Below are 19171 nucleotides of genomic sequence, written 5' to 3'. Positions count from 1 at the left end.
GTGTTAAATTGACCCTGATATTTAATTGGATCACATCTAAGCCTTTTTATGCGTAAATATGAAGGTATTAAAAATATTAGCATAATTAGGGGAGGTATTAGCATAGAAAGACGTAGATGCTGATCTATGCATGGCTGGCTAGATCAGAAATCCAGTTTTGAATGGTCAGGCTTTCATTTATGCTTGTTCCAAATGAAAGGGATCAATTTAGTAATCAAATGTGTAGCCTTCTGATTTGGCATATTTCACTTTCAATTGGTAAAACTTTTTGGTTTTGCTAGTCAAATCTGTGAAAGCTGTAGGTGATGGCTCATACAATGGGGTTCAATTTTCAAGATCTTTATCTTGTCATGAGAAAGCCCAAAGCCTTTTGTGGCCCAAAGAGGGAAGTGGGGGTCAAAAAGAAAAGAGAACAGGGAGAAGGAAGAAGGAGAAGATCCATACTGAAGTAGATCTTAATTCCTTCTTGTTTATTTATAGTTTTACTTTTCAAATTAAAGTACATAATACCTTTGTTTGTTTTTTTTTATCTAGTCCTAATACTTTTCGTAGTAGTAATGTGAAGTCTTGTCCATGAAACAGGAGGTTAGTGCAACATACTAGACCAAACATTTTCCTCATCTTACTAAAAGTAGAATTCTTTTAGTAGAAAACATGGTTGCCTCATATTTCTTAATTCTTTCATACACAATGCTTCAGGAGTCGTAATTTCCAGCAAAACTCATATTTCTAATGCTCAAATCACAATTAGTGCATATTCTTGTCATTTTTTCAGGTTCAGATTGAGAAACTTGTGAATGCAATGGGTGGAGTGTTGCATCCCAAGGCATCCTTGGAAGTTACCTTTGTCATTGCAAAGAGTGTTCTAGCTGCCAAGTATAAGGTGTAATATCTCTGTGAGTTTCTAAAAGGAATCAGTCATGTAAAATGCTATCAGTTTTATCTTATGTGACTACCTTTTGGGTGCAATCAATATTCTCACATGCTATGCTTTTTTACGGTGTCATAATTATTTGTATTAAAGATAATAGAAAAGGATTTGATATAAAATTCAAGTTCTACCATTCCAAAAAAAAAAAAAATCAAGTTCTCTGCTTTTCTTTGAAAACTAAAGTCTTTGGCTGTTTTTTTTTTTTTATTGTTTCTGAGTGACGGTAAAATAATTACGGAAAGATTTTATGCCAGGACAAGTTATATGTGTGTATGTTACAATTTCTATTACTTTTAGTGGTGTCCAGCATCAAGGGCAAACCTGTAAAATTTCCATTGTAAGCTGGATGCAAAACCCCTTGGTACAGCCTTTAGGAAGAACAGAAAATAGTACTATGAAGTACGCACGTGGAACTGTTGAAACAATTTATAATCTGTTTTCACTTGATTTTTACCTTGATCTTGGATAAGAATAAAGAAAACAAAAAATCACTTAAAATGATCGCAAAACAAAATAAGATGTTCTATCTAGGGTTGGTGAGAGGGCGCACATGGGAGAGCTCGTTTCTCTTTAGTTGCCAGTAGGAATACTTGAGTTTTAGTTTTTAATTAAAAGGGTCCCACAAAGATAACTTTTTAAGAAAAACCGTTGACTTATAAGGTTGAACAAAAGGCCTCCTAAGTGGCTAGTCATTTTAGGATGGAACTAAGCTCAATCTTAATCCAATCTGTGCCATATGGCATATGTGTTCCTTATGTTTTGTCCATGTCTTTGGTGTGCTATCCGCATGTGTTAGCTTGGATTTGAGGGAAAGTATTAGTGGAAATAGTCCCATGTAGATGAATGCTAAGAAATTGTTGTTTTATGAGGTTGAGAAATAGCCTCCTAAGTGGCTTGTCATTTTGGGTTAGAACTAGATCAAACTTAACATGGTATCAGAGTAGGACGTTTGCCTGAACTTTTACCCAGTTTGTGCCCTGTTGAGTATTTGTACATAAGTCTATACTCACAAAGGGATTGTATAGTGGCTTAACTAGGGTACACAAACCTAGAATCACAAAAGGATTTTTAGTAGATCAACCACAACCACAACCACAACCACAAAGGCTTGCCAACTGATGTGGGCTGAGAATTTGGTTTAGTATACACAAGGTTTGGCCCAGAATAATGCAAGATTTGCTTGCTAACAATTTTTAGCATAGACAAATCCTCTTCAATAGGCTAGTTTTACAATGAAAAGCTCAAACAAAAATACACCCTACCTATGTGCTCTCTACAGTAGTAATAACTCGAAGGTTATGCTAATTCTTTTGATTTTAACTCGAGACTAATTTGCTAACCCCATCAAATATTTTAAAATACAACCCAAATGAAAACTGCCACAATGAAGTAATTGATTTCATTATAATAGGCCAAGTGAATTGCTGAACTCAACTAATGATTTTAAAGTTAAAGGTACAAGTTCAGCTAGAAATCACCAAGTGCACTTAAGGATTTGAAAATAAGAGTTGTATGATACTTGAGTTGCTAAAATTCAGCTCAAACAAATAGAGGATTTGAAATTTAAAGCTCCAGAATAATTGTTGAACTGATACAAATGATTTACAAATTCTAGAGCATTTAATTCCAGCTCTAGTTTCAAGCTAATGCAACCAAGGATACGAAAATGAAGGGCACTCCAAATGAAACGTTTGCTTTTGTTGCGTGAAAGTTTCCAAGACCTAGCAGCTGTGTAAGGAGGAGTGCTGGTAGAGCATTAGGAGGCGTAACAAGTTGCTACAGAAAATGTTTCATGGCTGTCCGGCCACCAGACAGTCTCATCAGCATTGTTGATCTTGAAGGATGTAGTAGTATTCATCTGTTCCAATAGGAGACTGGCTTACATAGCTTCATCATCATGAAGGATCTGCCGAAAATGATGACTCTAGTCGATCTCACGAAGCGAGCCATGAATGGCGAGCTTGTCAATGGTTGCCTCAGGAGGCCAGGTTGAATAGGAGAGGACTCTGGTCTGTTAAGTGATCATTAAACCAGAGGTCATACTAGAAATGAATATGAGAGCGAAGAATCTAACATGGGAGGCAATATGGGGGAATCTCTTGTAAATATGCTTCCCGACTGGAGATAACTGGGTAGGATTGCTGCTGTTGAGAGTCCAATGACTCAATTGTCTTCCCATCTTCAAAACTAAAGGGATCCAAGGAAGGTTCCATTGTGTGTTGATACGCCAACACCATTTAGAGAGGAAAGCAAAATTTCCTACTTTGATTTCCTGATTTCTGGTTCCCCTTGTTTCTTCTCCATACAAGCATCATTCCATCGGACAAGGTGATGTTTGAAGCTATTGCTAGTGCCTTTCCGAAGGAAGTTTTTTGCTGGGCAGTGTAAGAAAGAGAGGTAGTAAGCTGGTATGCCAGCTAGACAAGCCTTGATAAGAGTTAATCTCCTTGCCATAGAAATCAAACACCCCTTCCAAATAAACAGTCTGATGTGTAATTTTCGATGACTGGATTCCTGAGAGCACGATCGATTCTCCCATTAAAGAGCGGAAGTCCCAAGTATGTTTCGTGTCTCTATAGGCGTCCAAACCGAGAGGCGAGTACACTCAATTCTTCTGGATTCAAATTGAACTCATTGATTTCCCCCAATTGATATTTTGACCAGAAATAATTGCAAATATACGCAAGAGGGCCTTTATGCGAGTTACTTGTTCCAGGGATCCTTCCCAAGGATAATTGTATCATCAACATATTGGATTATGGGCGCTTTGAGACAATCATTCGAAAATAAGGAATTGAGCCAGTTTGAATCTTGAGCAAGTTTGAAAAGGCCAGTGAGCTCCTCTGCCACTGAGGGGCAACAATGTTGAAGAGGGAAGGGGAGATCGGTTCCTTTTGTCTGACCCCTTGTACTCTTCAAATAGCCATAACACTGCCATTGATGAGTATCGGATATTGGGTAGAAGAGATACAATTGAATATCCATTTGCATCATTTGTCGCCTAACCCCAAGTATGCCATCATTGAGTCTAAAAACTGCTAGCTAACATGGTTGAAAGCTTTCTCAAAGTTCAACTTCAAAATTACCTTTGGCTGATTGCATTTTCTGAAGCAATCAATAACTTTCGTGTACATTCATTGCTACATCAAGAATGATCCTCTCTTTCTTGAAAGCACACTGCTTCTTGGTAATGATGTGTGGTATAATAGCTTGAGGACGTGAGATAAGCTTATATGGAGAGATCAACTTATAATATGGACTTGAAATCAAGCTAATGGTCAGAGGTCGCTTTTCTAGCAGTGTAGGCCGAGGTTCCCGAGTAAGTTAGGAGCCGGTCATTGGTGGCAAGAAAACGATCCAGTTTCGATTGAATTGGATGTCTCTGCTGCTTCATGTAAAGATTTCTATTATTGGGGATCTCAACCAAACCGTAAGCACCAATGAAGTCACAAAATTTCCTCATAGAGGATGTGGTACGAGGGGCTGGGGATGACTTCTCGTTGCAAAATCTAATCATGTTGAAATCGCCAACTAGTGACCATGGTTGATTCTAGTCATCCAAGCAACGAGACAACTTGTCCCAAAATGAACATCGACGCCTATAGAGACACGACCTGTATATACCACCAAGACACCAAGATGTGCCCGTCACCACCCGTATATACCACCAAGACACCAAGATGTGCCCGTCACCACCTGTATATACCACCAAGACACCAAGGGTAAATTTTTACTAATTTACCCTTTATTCAACAAAAGCTTATAAAATTAGAGTAGTTACAACTTTGCCCTTATTGTCATATCTCTTGACACCCCCCCTCAAGTTGGAGTGTAGATATCATGGTGTAGCTTGTGACATGGAATAGTAAATTCTTACTTTGGGAGAGCTTTGGTGAATAAGTCTTCGTGTTGTTCAAATGATCTCACATGGGGGAGTCACAATCTCACTAGGAATAACTGCATCTTTTTTTTTTTTTTTTAGGAGGAAATAACTGCATCTCTAAAAAAATAAAGTTGTTCAAATGATCTCACATGGGGAGTTAGAATCGAGTCACAATCTTACTAGACATAATTACATCTCTAATAAAATGACAATGCACCTCTATATGTTTAGTCCTCTCATGGAATATAGAGTTGTTAGCTATAAATATAGTAGCTTGAGTATCACATAACATCTCCATGGGTACTCATTAAAACCAAATTCAGCCATAAGTGCCTTCACCGACATCAACTCACATTCAGTGTGTGCCATATCCCGGTACGCGGCTTTTGCACTTGATCTAGCTACTACATTTTGGTTCTTACTTTTCCAAGTAACGGGATTTCCACCAACAAATATGCTCGCCACTAGTTGATCTTCTATCTTCCTTAGAATTTGCATAATCCACATTTGAATACCCAACTATGTTGAGATTTTTATGCGCCACATAATATAAGCCTTGACCTAGAGATCCCTTTTGATACTTCAACATGTGCTCCATGCATCAAAGTGAACTCATCCAGACTCTTCCATAAATTGACTAACCACTCCAATTGTAAAAGATATTTTTGGACGTGTTACAGTTGCATAAAACAATTTATCCATCAATCTTCTACATTTAGTCTTATCTTTCAACTATGGACTGTCCATAATATGTAAATCTTTGTCCAACATCCATCGGAGTTTCTACTGACTTTGCTGTTATAAGTTTCTGATATACTTTCTACAGGCTTTATTCTTTTCTTTTCATTTCTTAGTTTGTTTTTGATTTGTATATTAGTGGTATGTTTCGCACTTTTGTACATCTTTTCTCCTTTCAATGAATTTCTCATATTTTTCAAAAAAAATTACATAAAATTTCTTAGGACATAAGGGGGACAATTTACTACAAGACCCATGAGTAAAATACTAAAATACCTTTCAAGGTTTCATCATCCAACAATAATAAATCGATAAGTAATCTGACTAGAATACTCCTATATTTTTCAATTAATCTAGATAACTGCTCATTTGTTCCTACATTTTCCCCTTCCCCCAGCCTTGGGCTTTTATTGGTTGTCTCTGTTATATGTTTTATTTTATTTTCTTAATATAGCCGTGCCACCATTCAAAACTAAAATTGTCTTCTTCTCCTTACCTTCGGAAAGCTGTGGTTTTCATTTACTAATACATGTTGTACTTCCTTCAATTTTACTAGTATATGTGAATAACCTTGGCAATATCTATTCTTCTTGAGGCAGTGGGCCCTTAATACTCTCAGAAAACCAGTTGTTACTATTCAATGGTTACATCAATGCTGGAATGAGCATCGCCTTGTGCCCCAGGAGCCATTCAGGATTCTTCCTTTTACTGGTTTGATCATTAGTATTACCAGAATTCCAGCAGGTATAAATGCTATTACTTGTTTCGTTTCTTTCATTTGTTAGACAGTCCTAAGTATTGCAAGTACTTGTTTTATTTATTTATTAATAAATGTCTATTTAAGCATGCTGTGTTAAGTCTCCTTGCAGATGAGCGGAAAGAGATGGAAAGGTTGATCATCCTGAATGGTGGCAAGTATTCTCCAGATCTTACGAAGAAGTGCACACATTTAGTTTCTGATATATCCTTTTACAATGTTCTTGCTTTGTCTCACTTTCTTCTTCTCTATTATTTTGAAACTCTCTCTCTCTCCACCCCCCTCTTTTTTCTTCTCTTTAAGCTTTTGTATAATTCTGTTTAATTTACCTTACTATTAGTCCATAACTACCTACTCTATCAAATAAGTAACCGCTTAATGGTTTATTTTTACTTACTTTTAGGGCCTTCGAAAACCATGATTTTTCTAATTTGTTTTAGATACTGTGTATTGGGTACCGAAAATCCTATATGGATGGCATGGTTTAGGACCTAGTATCCTGTATCGGTCAATACATCCCTTATTGAAAATCTCACAGTTTGATACATATGATTTGACAAGTGATATATTTCAGTGATATGGAAAATCATGCATATGATAGGATTGTATCTTCAGAAGTGTGAAATCTGCAGGGCTGTAGTTAAGAGAGAAAGTACAGAGAAGAAAGAGAGAAGAAAGAGAGAGAGAGACAATATTTCATGTGAAATTCTGATGGGAGAGATTAGGGTTTGGAAAATCCATCTCTCCTATGTACAACTTAAACTATCTATAAAATTACAATAATGCCTTGCTACCCCTTACACCCTAGGAAATAAAATTTATAAGAAAATACCTACCTAGAAAACTCAGAAAACTAAATAAACCCAAATTACATCTTCTACCACTCCCCGTCAAATTTGTATAAAATAGTTTCAACTTGTTACAAAATAAGTAACATTGTTCCCCATTCTAAGCATAAGGGAAATGATCACTCTACTAGTCTTTAAAATGCACAACTAGATTCCTGACCTGCCATTGTTGTGTGGATTTAACTTGCTCTACACCATCTCATAAAACATTGTGAAGTTGATTCTTGGCCATGAATGGCCACTTGAGCTTGCACTTGTAGGATGGTTTTTTGGACTAAACTTCATCACCACCAACATACTTGTGCTGTATTTTTCCGCTCAAGCTGCTAGTACATACCATGGAAACTCAGCTTGGACACTATATAAGTTAGCCACACTAGGAAGTCACAGATCTCTCTTATTACTTCAACTCTCCTTTGTCTCCCTGATTGGCACACCATCTCATAAAGTCCAAGTGGACAAAACACAAAAACAAAAATTAACAAAGCCAAATACTCTTATAACCATGACTAAGGGGCACAACCCTAACTGGAAGGCTGAACACATGAAAACGGGAAGTTCTGTTTTATGCTGTTTGTGAAGGAGAGGAATTCAAGGGCTTTTCATGGTATTCAGCACTCGGTGGGAGGAAAGGTTGAGATGTCTATTCATCCGATTTTCTCATGGGTTCATTCTTTTGGGTGTTTGTTTTTTATCCCAATTCTATTATTAAGAGACAATGGTAATTTGCAACTTTTCACTCATATTCTTCTCTTTGTGTGGTTAGTTGGGAGCCTCCTCCAAGGATAGGCTTTTGTAGGAATCCTGGACCTGCTAGTGCTGGAGGGGTAATCAAAGCAATTCTAGTGCAGGTAAATTTACTTTTTCAGGTCCTCTTGGTCGATGTGATGTTATAGAAGCAGAAATTAAAAGATTTTGCTTGAAGACATTCAAATTTATGTTCAGCGTTTTTCTTAACCTCTTATTGTTGAAGGAGACTGTAACAATACATCCTGTTATGCTGGTGCCTTTATTCCTTCTTGGTAGCGTTGGCATTATTTTGCTGAAATTATGCACATTTGTTCTTGTCGTACTGTTTGTTGGAGCCATATTCCTGGATCAGTGGCCGATAGTCTTGCAAAGTCTGGTATAACAAGAACATGTATTTCTGTTGGAGCTTTAGGGTTTTCTATCCTCTCATTCATGTAATCTTGTTTCATCTTCCACCCTTGTTGACCAAATCATGGACTCCAGCCCTTCCAGAAGCACAAAGCCTCATCTTGGAAACAGAAATTAGAAGATTTTGCTTCTTGGCATTCCGCTTTTTGTTAAGTGTTTTTCTTAGCTTCTTATTGTTGAAGGAGACTGTAACTGTAACTGTTGCATCCTGGTGTTCCGGTGCCTTTATTCCTTCTTGGTGGCTTTGGCATTATTTTGATGAAATTATGCATTGTTGTTCTGGTCTTACTGTTTGTTGGAGCCATTTTCCTGGATCAGTTAATCATATGGCTGATAGTCTTGCAGAGTCTTATGTAACAAGAACATGTATTTCTGTTGGAGCTTCATGGTTTTCTCTCCCCTCATTCTTGTAATCTGGGTTCATCTTCCACCTTTGTGTTAGGAATTAGACGCCCTAATTCCAAACTAATAAGAGCAATAATAATAATCGCAGAAGAAAGGAAAAACAAGCACAAAAAAAAACACAAGATTTATACATGTTCGCCTCAAGGTGAGACTACGTCCTGTTTTCCGCCGTTGTAGTAATCTATTAGGAATTAGACGCCTTAATTCCAAATTAACAAGAGCAATAATAATAATCACGGAAGAAAGGAAAAACAAGCACGAAAAACAACAAGATTTATATAGGTTCGCCTCAAGGTGAGACTATGTTCTGTCTTTTGCTGCTGCAGTAATCCACTATAAAGATGAAAATAGTTTTCAAGAGAAATCACACACACTTACAAGTGTTTTCTCTAACCTTCTCGGTGATGATAAAACCCTAATAGCGGTGCCCCAAACTGCCTTAATGAAATAACAGTTAATATATCGTAGATCCGCGTATCGACTCAGCGTAGGGCGTTGATTAGGCTCTACAACTTAACAATCTCCCACTTGGAGACTAATCCATCATCAATATCTCCTCTGCAGTGACAACGACTTCTCAATCCTCAGAGAGAAGTCCAACTGAAGTTGCACACAACTTTAGTTTCTCAATCGTAACAGTCTTTGTCAACATATCAGCCGGATTCTGACTTCCTTGAATCTTGTAGAATTTAGGATCCTATGAGAAAAACTTTAGATCAACGAGGAAGAAGAAGAAGAAGAATGTAGGAAGAGAGATTTTGGACTAAGAGAAGAAGGGCTTGCGTCAAATAAGAAAGAGGAAGGCTGGACAAATTTGGGGAAGAAGAGGAGAGGGCTTCAATACTCTACCTCTTAGCCAATGCCTTTATTTATAGTTTTACAATGCCCTTAGGGCTACAACTTGATAAAACAAAAGACATAAATGGAACACATATTTACACCTCTATGCCATCTTTATGGAAAGTGCCATATTTTACACATGCCACTCCTTTGACGTGTGCGCTTCTTGTCTTGAGCTTGTCGCTTGAGCCCATCTTCCAACACTCCCCCTCAAGCTGGAGGAGAAAAAACATCATAAATACCCAACTTGCCACATATAAAAGATAGGATTTTAGGTGTAACGGGTTTAGTGAGAATATCAACTACTTGCTCTTGAGATGAAACATGTTTGAGGGAGATTATTCCTGTTTGAAACTTGTCCCGTATAAAGTGACAATCCACCTCAATATGTTTAGTTCTTTCATGGAAAACTAGATTTGAAGTAATATGAATGGTTGCTTGGTTATCACAATGCAGACCCATGGAACCTCTTTTATAAAATCCTAATTCGGTAAGAAGAGTCCTAATCCATAAGAGTTCACTAACTATATGGGCCATAACTCTGTATTCTGCTTCGACACTAGATCTTGCAACCACATTTTGCGTTTTACTTTTACTTTTCCATGTAACCAAGTTCCCTCCAACAAAAGTACAATATCCCGATGTAAATTTTTTATCATCAGGTGATGTAGCCCAATTTGCATTTGAGAAGCCTTTTATGTTGAAGTGCCCATGTTTTTTATACAACAATCCTCTTCCTAGAGCTCCTTTTAGGTATCATAATATTCTCTCTAAGGCATGCCAGTGGGTAATTTATGGTTTGTGCATGAATTGACTCACCACAGTTACAACATATGATATGTCCGGCCTAGTTACTGTGAGATAAATCAGTTTTCCCACGAGTCTTTGATATTTGCCAATATCAATATCTTCTCCAATCGTGGCACACAATTTTACATTTGTATCCATTGGTGTGTCAACTGGTCGACAACCGTTCATTCCTGTTTCTTCAAGGAGATCCAAGATATATTTCCGCTAAGACAATATTATCCCATGCTTGAATTGAATAACTTCTATGCCCAAAAAATATTTAAGCATACCCAAATCTTGAGTCTTGAATTCCTGGCATATCATATTCTTCACTTCTTGTATGCTCTAAGCATCATCATCGGTTAAGATAATATCATCAACATATACAACCAATAATATTTTCCCTTTGACAGTATCTTTAAAATATACTGAATGATCGACTGAGCACCGATGAAAACCAAACCATAGAAGTGTTTGACTAAATTTATCAAACCAAGCCCGAAGGGACTGTTTAAGCCCATATAAAGATTTTTTTAACCGGCATACCGACTCCCCCTCAACCACATAACCAGGTGGTTGAACCATATAACTTTCCTCACGTATATCACCATTCAAAATAAAATAAAATAAAAAGGCGTTTTTGACATCCAATTGATATACGGGCCATGATGAGTTAGCAACAATAAATAAGATGATACGCACCGAATTCAATTTGGCAACAGGAAAGAAGGTCTCTTCATAATCTATCCCATAACACTGAGTATAACCTTTAGCAACGAGTCGAGCTTTAAGGCGAGCAACTGATCTATCCGGGTTATGTTTCACCAAAAACACCCATCTACAACCAACCGGTCTTTTACCTTTCGGAGTGATGCTAAGGACCAGGTTTGATTTTCATATAAGATTGAAATAAATGGATCTCAAGTGCTAAGACTCCATCCATTAGAGCCGATATGATGAAGTGATAACACACCTGTATGTGCTTTGTTCACGTATGATAAACGAGATTTTTTGCTAAATGAATAGCACTCTGACTCTCAAAATACAACACATTCTTCCCATGCTTGAGACCTAATTCTTCCTAGAAAGACTGCAATCATACTATCTCTTTGCTGGTTTCGGTCACAACAACATATTCTACGTCAATAGTGGAAAGAACAACTATCTTCTGCAACTTAGAGACCCAACTAATTGCTGTACCACCCAATGTGTATACATATCCAGTGGTACTCTTCTTGCCATCAATGTTACCAATCATGTCAGCATCTACATAACTGTAATCTCAATTCTAACTTTCTAAAACATAAGGCTGAGTCTGCAGTGCCTCTTAAATACCTGAGAATCCACCTCACTGCTTCCCAATGTTGTTTACCCGGATTACTCATATATCTGCTGACAACTCCCACTGTATGAGCAATGTCTGGTCTAGTACACACCATGACATACATGAGACTGCCAATAGCAGAAGTATAAGGTACATTGGCCATGTTGGCTCGCTCCTGCTCTGTAGAAGGTGATTGCTCCTTAGATAGCCTAAAGTGACTAGCCAAAGGAGTACTTACTGGTTTTGCATCATTCATGTTGAATTTGCTTAGCACCTTCTTCACATATTCTTCTTGTGATAGTTTCCAGACATCAATGTCCCTAGTAATCCTCATCCCAAGGATTTGTTTTGCAGCACCCAAATCCTTCATTGCAAACTTCTTGGACAACTCCCTTTTCAACTTATCTATTACCTGTTTGCAAGTACTTGCTATCAACATGTCATCAACATGCAGATCCTCCTCGAGCCCCGTCAAGCCCCTCCTCTCCATCCCTATCTATATCGGATCCCAACAACTTTTCAAACTCCACCTGGGACTTTGATCCCCCAAATCACTCCCCAACCACTTTATATATCCATTCTCCCCCCATCCTCTGCCCCACCCCCCTTCAAATACTCAAACCATTCTTTGACACCATGGAGACCTCAAGTCCCAAAACAAAATCCCCTACCACCACTCCGCAGACAAAATCTGAAAGAAAGTATGCCACAACTCCCTACACTTACACTTACTCCAAGAAGAAAAAAACGGGAAAGGCAAAGTTAAAGCTACCACCCCTCTCCTTCTCCCACTTTAAGCTCCCCTCTAGTCCTCTCCATGGAAATCCCTCCTGATTGGTTTGAACTTCCTCCAGCCTTCGCCTCTGGAACCCCCCCTACTTGGTTCGACCTCCCACCAACTTTAAATCCAAACCCCAACCCAACCATGGCCATTCCAGCCAGTCCGCGGGATGATCTTCTCCTGTTTCTGCTGGAACAAGAACAAAACTTCCCAAGGGAGGATTTCTCGGAAATGACGGAACTGGCCACAATCTTCTGTTCAGGCTACCTGGAAGCTGGTAAGACGACACATAATATCACCACCCTCCGTTCTCCATGATTGAATTGTCTTGGAATGTTAGAGGTCTTTGTTCTCTGTCAAAACGAGCCCTCATCAAAGCAGCTCTTTTTGATGTTAAGCCAAAAATAGCAATACTTCTTGAAACAAAGCTGCTGTCTTCTGACTACTCTCTTGTCTGTGACTTATGGTATGACTTTGATCCTGCGTGGGTCAATGTTGATGCGATTGGACATTCCAGTGACATCGTTGTCATCTGGGATCCAAAAGCATTTGATGCAATTTCCGTTGTGCCGGGTCATTTCTCAATCGGCCTCCGTTTTCTTGATGACAACCTTGGAACTTCATGGGCGCTAGCTGGAATTTATGGGCCTACATGACACCGAGACCGGGCACCCTTCTAGGAGGAAGTCTTCCAACTCGTCCAATTATGGGACATCCCATGGCTACTAGGAGGAGACTTTAATGTGACACTTCTCTGCTCAGACAAAAACCCTCTTGCAACCAGAACCTCATCATCGATGAGAGCCTTTTCTGACTTCATTAGCAATTTAGGTCTCTCTGAGATCCCCCTCTCAGGGAAAAAAATCACCTGGACAAATTGTCAGACCCCCCCTATTTTGTCTAAGTTGGATCGGTTTTTTGTCAACAATGAATGAAACCAACTTTTCCCTAATATCTCTGGTCAAGTCCTAAATAAAATCGGATCCGATCATTGGCCTATTCAAATCAACACTCGTCCAGTCACATGGGAACGATCCCCTTTTCGCTTTGAGAATGCCTGGATATTGGCCGATTCTTTCATTCCTTCTTTCAAAAACTGGTAGATTGAGTAGAAAAATCATCCGAACCCGTGATGGGCTCTCCCTTTGAAACTCAAAGCCGTCATGGCAAATATCAGATTATGGGAAAAAAATCACCGAATATCTGTTGCTTCCCGGAAAGAATCGATTCACTGCTGCATTTTTGAGCTGGACTTACTTGAAGAACAAAGGTCAATCTCTCCTTCTGATTTACTTGTTAGAAATCATTTAAATTTAGAATATTTGAACTTTTTTTGCTCAGAGTTTGTTCGTTGGAAACAACGTTCTAGATTTCGATGGATGGCCGAAGGAGATGGAAACACAAAGTTTTTTCATTCCATCGCTTCGGCTAGGAGGACTAACCATATCACTTCACTCCGTCATGATGACCAAGTGATAACAGATAGTGCCTCCATTTCTAACCTTTTGGTGAAGTACTTCACAGACCTGTATTCAGAAGAATGTTTCAGAAGACCGAAACTCCAGCAGCTCGAATTCCAGCGTATCTCTTCTGACGACGCAGTAGAACTGGAGAAGCCTTTCTCATCAATGGAAATTGAACGAGCTGTCCTCGGCCTGCCTAAAGATGAAGCTCTGGGACTAGATGGTTTTAATGGTGAATTTTACCATTGTTTTTAGGACTTGTTAAAAAACGATATCTGTGCTTTCATTCACAATTTCCACCAAGTTGGAATAACTCACAGAGGGATCGATGCGTCTTTTATTGCTTTTGTTCCAAAAAAGTCAAGTACTGAGCTACCTGAAGACTTTCGTCCCATTAGCCTCACCTCCAGTTCATATAAAATCATTGGCCGCCTCTTGGCAAATCGGCTCAAAGCCATTCTTTCAAAGGTAATTAATCCTTGTCAAAGTGCTTTTATCTGAGATCGGAATATCCTTGACTCTTCTCTTACTGCTTATGAACTTTTACATTCTTTTAAAAAATCTTCTCTGCCAAGGTTTGTTCTGAAAATAGATTTTGAGAAAGCTTTTGACCGGGTTGACTGGAAACTTGTTGACTATCTTTTTGACTGAATGGGTTTTGGCACAAGGTGGATATTTTGGATGAGAAGTTTTATATCTTCTCCTTCTTATTCTGTCCTTGTAAATGGAAAACCACATGGTTATTTCCAAGCTTCCAGGGGGATTAGACAAGGAGACCCTCTATCTTCATTCATATTTACTCTGATTGGTGAGTACCTTGTCTCAATGATCCATTTTGTTAAATGTTCGGGATGGTTAAAACCTGTCTCTGAAGATCCGAACCAAGACATTCATATTCTACAATATGCTAATGATACAATACTTTTTGGAGAAGGGTCCAGGAGACAAGTTGCTCACATGAAAGCAATGTTGAACATTTTTGAATTAACAATTGGTCAAAAGGTAAGTTGGGCAAAAACTTCAATCTTTGGATTTAATATTGAATCTTCTGTTCTAAATTCGATGGCGAGTTATTTGGGGTGTAAGGTTGCGTCTCTCCCGGGCACTTATCTGGGCTTGCCTCTGACTCCGGTATTGCCTACAAAGAACGCCTGGTTCCCTGTTGTTGAATGTCTTGAAAATCGTCTGGCATCTTGGAAAGGGTAATATTTATCCAAAGCTGGTAAGTTGGTTCTTATCAAGTCCTGCCTACATGGAATTTCGTCTTACTTTTTATCTTTGTACCATTGTCCTGCTTCTATTCGGGACAGAATAGAGCTTTTAAAAAGAAGATTCTTATGGGATGGGCCAAATGGGGAAAAAAAGTATAATCTTGTAAAATGGGATGATGTTTGTAAACCTATTATTATGTGGTGGCTCGGGATTCGGGACATTGCAACAACGAACAAGGCCTTGCTCTTGAAGTGGATATGGAAATACAATATGCAACCCAATTTGTTATGGCGCGAAATGGTAAAAATTAAATCTGGGAAAGACAATGGGTGGTGGATGGATGGAGGGAGACTTTACAGTTTTCTCCCGTTTGGAAGAAAATCGCCCAACTCCCTATTTTCAAGTATGCGGTCAAATGCTTTATCGGTTGCGGTAGTAAAATTTTGTTTTGGACGGACTGGTGGCTTGGCTCAAGCTGCCTCAAGGGTAGCCATGATCGTGTTCATCAACTGTCAAGAACTCAGAATGTGATGATTTCAGACGAGCGTTGAATGACATCGAAGCTCTGGAAGCAACTAACCTGGTCAAAAAGCTCTCTACAATGAAAATAAAAAATTCATCCGATACACTCATTTGGACGCCGAACAAGCAAGGTATGTTTTCTACTACTTCTGCGTATCACCATATGATCTCCTGCCAAACACCCCAAGCAACACATCCAATTGCCTTTGCATGGTCTTTACATATTCCTCCTCACGTAAAGTTCTTTATCTGGACCATTTGCCGTAAGAAAGTTCTAACTTTCAATCGCTTTACAAAGACGAGGGACTAATGCTCCCAATCCTCTGTGCCCGTTTTGCAACACGTCTCCTGAAACCGCAGATCACACCTTGTTGCATTGTGAATACGCACATTTGGTCTGGACTGAACTTATGAACAAAATAGGAATACTATATTGCCCATCGCAAGTCTTACACAACAAAATCCTCACTTTGGTCAACATTTGTCTCCCTAAATTAGGGAAAATATTAATATCTTGTTGTGTAGGGCACATTGCGTGGAACTTATGGAAAGAAAGGAACAATAGAAAATTTAATCAGAAGTCTCTCCCATGGAAAATTCTATGTGAACGAATTATCGGGCAAGTATCCTCTTGAGTTCTCTTACGAAAGGAGTATTGCCATTTACAAGGGTCAAACTTGCGTGGAAATTGGCGAACTATTGCAGAAATGTCATCTCCGACAAAAAATCCAGAAATGGTTATATGGTCAAAACCTCCAGCTGGCCACTTCAAATTAAATTTTGATGGTAGCGCTTTAGGATGTCCGGGACCGGTTGGATATGGTGGGGTAATTCATGATGAAAATGCAAATCTTCTTTTCTCATATGCGGGTCCAATTGGCATTTATGATTCAACTTGTGATGAGTTACATGGGCTGTACAACTGGTTGAAACTATTCAAGCAAAAAATGGAGGGTGTCCTCTTAGTTGAAGGTGATTCCAAAGTTATTATCGGTTGGTGCATGAAGCCTTCCAAAACTCCTTGGCGTCATTGGGAGCTATTTAATGAAGTTTGTAAGTTAATTTCTGAATTATAGTGTAAGTGGAATCATGTTCCAAGATCGGCAAATCATTTAGCCGACGCTCAAGCGAACAAGGGCATTTCCCTCCAACATCTAGCTAAAAAAGGTTTTTGTATCCTTTCTCTTCTTAGTAAAATACATTTACACATTTTTCTCAAAAAAAAAAAAAAAACATGTCATCAACATATAGCAGTGGAATGATATAGGAGTCATCAAGCTTCTTCACATAACAACAATGATTTGCCTGACACCTCAAAAAACCATTACTACCCATAAAAAGTGTCAAACTTCTTATACCACTGCCTTGGAACTTGTTTAAGATCATACAAGCTCTTTTGAAGTTTACACACCATTTTCTCCTTTCCTTGTGCTTTGAAACCCTGTGCATTATGTAAATTTCTTCCTCCAGATCACCATGAAGAAAGGCTGTCTTTACATCCAATGCTCTAAGTGCAAGTCTTCATTTGCCACTAGTAGCAGTCAATTTTACTACTGGAGAGAAAATCTCAGTGTAGTCAATGCCTTCTTTTTGTTGAAAGCCTTTCACCACCAGTCTTGCCTTGTACCGCTTGCTGCCATCATGTTCGTCTTTTATTCGGTGCACCCATTTATTCTCCTTCTTCCCTTTTGGTAACTCAGTCAGCTACCATCTCTGATTGGATAACAGTGAATCCATGTCGTCCTTCATGGCCAACTCCCACTTGGTTGATTCATCAACTTGCATGGCTTCCTCATAACTTTTTATTTTTTTATAAAGATGTATTTATATTAACAAGAGAAAATTTACAAAAGGAGGAGGGAGCAAATCTGCTGCCGAATTTGCAGATCTTAGAATGATAGACCAAATACAAGAGAGTAGTGATGTAATATCTAAAATCTCTCGAAAGATGTCCCAATGGCGCCACGACGGAGGGGAAGCACACTCACACCATCCAATGACCACCTTCGAGTCCCCTTCAACGTGAAGAGGATCACTGCAATTGTCTCTGAAAACGCGAAGCCCATTGAGGAGGCCATAGAGTTCAGCCGACTTTGAATTGGAAATGCCTAATGGGCTGGCATAAGAGAAACACTGATTGCCGGATGGATCCGAAATACCTCCCCCAAAACTAGCGTTCCTAGGATTGTCGAGAGAAGAGCCATCAAAATTCAACTTTAGGTAACCAACTTTTGGGGGACTCCACTCTTGCATGACTTGAACCTTGGTCCCAAAGTGCATATTTGCTAAATTGCTCTAACTATCACGGATAGAGGTACCCTTGAAGGAGGAAAATGACTTTTTAGTCAGAAGTTAGGTGCAAATTTGCACTGACACCCGCTTCTTCATAATTCTTTGGTTCACCTTTATTAATCAATAAAATATAATTCAGTGCAGGGGAATACCTCTGTGGTGGTCTGGTAGTTCTGGTAGATCTCCTGAGTTCAGTCACATGAATGTCCTGATTTACTTCTGGGGGTATGTTTTCTTGGTCTTCCTGAGTGATATTCTCCATCTCAATAACTGGAAGATCTCTTAATTGAATCACTTCAGACTTCTTGGCTTCATCACTTGTGTTCTCAGACTCTGTTCTCAACCTGTCTTTATACATGGCACCTTCATTGAAAATCACGTCTTTGCTCCTGATAACCTTACGACTTTGGTCATCCTAGAAGCGATAACCAAACTCGGTACCACCATAGCCAATGAAGAAATATATTTTAAATTTCGCATCAAGTTTATTTCTAATAGCAGAATCAATATGAATATCAGAAACACAACCAAAAACTTTCAAGAAAGAAAGGTTTACCTCTTTGCCGCTCCAGACCTCTTCTAGTATTTTGCAATCCAATGGTGTTGAGAGACTTTTGTTGATCAAATAGGCAGTGGTGCTAATGGCCTCAGACCAGAACATCTTTAGTAATCCCGCATGTAATCTCAAGCTCTTAGCATGCTCTTTCAAATATCTGTTCATCCTTCGAGCCACACCATTCTATTGAGGTTTTCCAAGAATGATCTTCTTCATCTTGATTCCGTTATTAGCACAGTACCGCTTGAAATCATCATCTATGTATTCTCCCCCATTATCTGACTACAAATACTTCACCTTCAAATCCGTCTCATTCTCAACCATTGCTCTTAATTCCAAACTAACCAGAACAATAATAATAATCAAGGAAGAAAGGAAAAACAAGCACGAAAAACAACAAGATTTATACAGCTTCACCTCAAGGTGAGAGTACGTCCTGTCTTCTGTTGCTGCAGTAATCTACTATAAAAATGAAAATAATTTACAAGAGAAATCGCACACATTTATAGGTGTTTTCTCTAACCTCTCTCGGGCTACAACTCTAGCACCTTCTCGGTGATGATAAAACCCTAATAACGGCGCCCCTCAATTATAAAAAGAAAATTAGGGCCACCGCGATATAAAGTGAAATAGTTTATAAGAGAAATCGCACACACTTATAGGTGTTTTCTC

At 38.8% G+C, this 19171-nt stretch overlaps 1 protein-coding gene across 5 annotated transcripts in view; it reads left to right on the top strand.

Moving 5' to 3' along the window:
* The window catches only part of LOC137945905 (uncharacterized), a 94121-nt gene that overhangs the window by 1824 nt on the left and 73126 nt on the right, over positions 1-19171 (top strand). For all 5 annotated transcript variants that reach the window (XR_011111036.1, XR_011111035.1, XM_068791987.1 and 2 more), the window contains exons 4-6: positions 776-883; positions 6152-6296; positions 6422-6513. Coding sequence is in view for 3 of the 5 variants with exons in the window: in XM_068791987.1 (XP_068648088.1) it covers positions 776-883; positions 6152-6296; positions 6422-6513 (345 nt within the window). In the remaining 2 variants the exon portion in view is untranslated. The remainder of the gene's footprint in view (positions 1-775; positions 884-6151; positions 6297-6421; positions 6514-19171) is intronic.

Source organism: Aristolochia californica, unplaced genomic scaffold, assembly GCF_029961685.1.
Source record: "Aristolochia californica isolate CCGP_79_NKW_82.1479 unplaced genomic scaffold, dmAriCali1.0.hap1 SCAF_12, whole genome shotgun sequence".
Taxonomy (NCBI): Eukaryota; Viridiplantae; Streptophyta; class Magnoliopsida; order Piperales; family Aristolochiaceae; genus Aristolochia; species Aristolochia californica.
The sequence above is the reverse complement of the archived record's forward strand: the minus strand, read 5'-3'. Positions and strand labels throughout refer to the sequence as shown.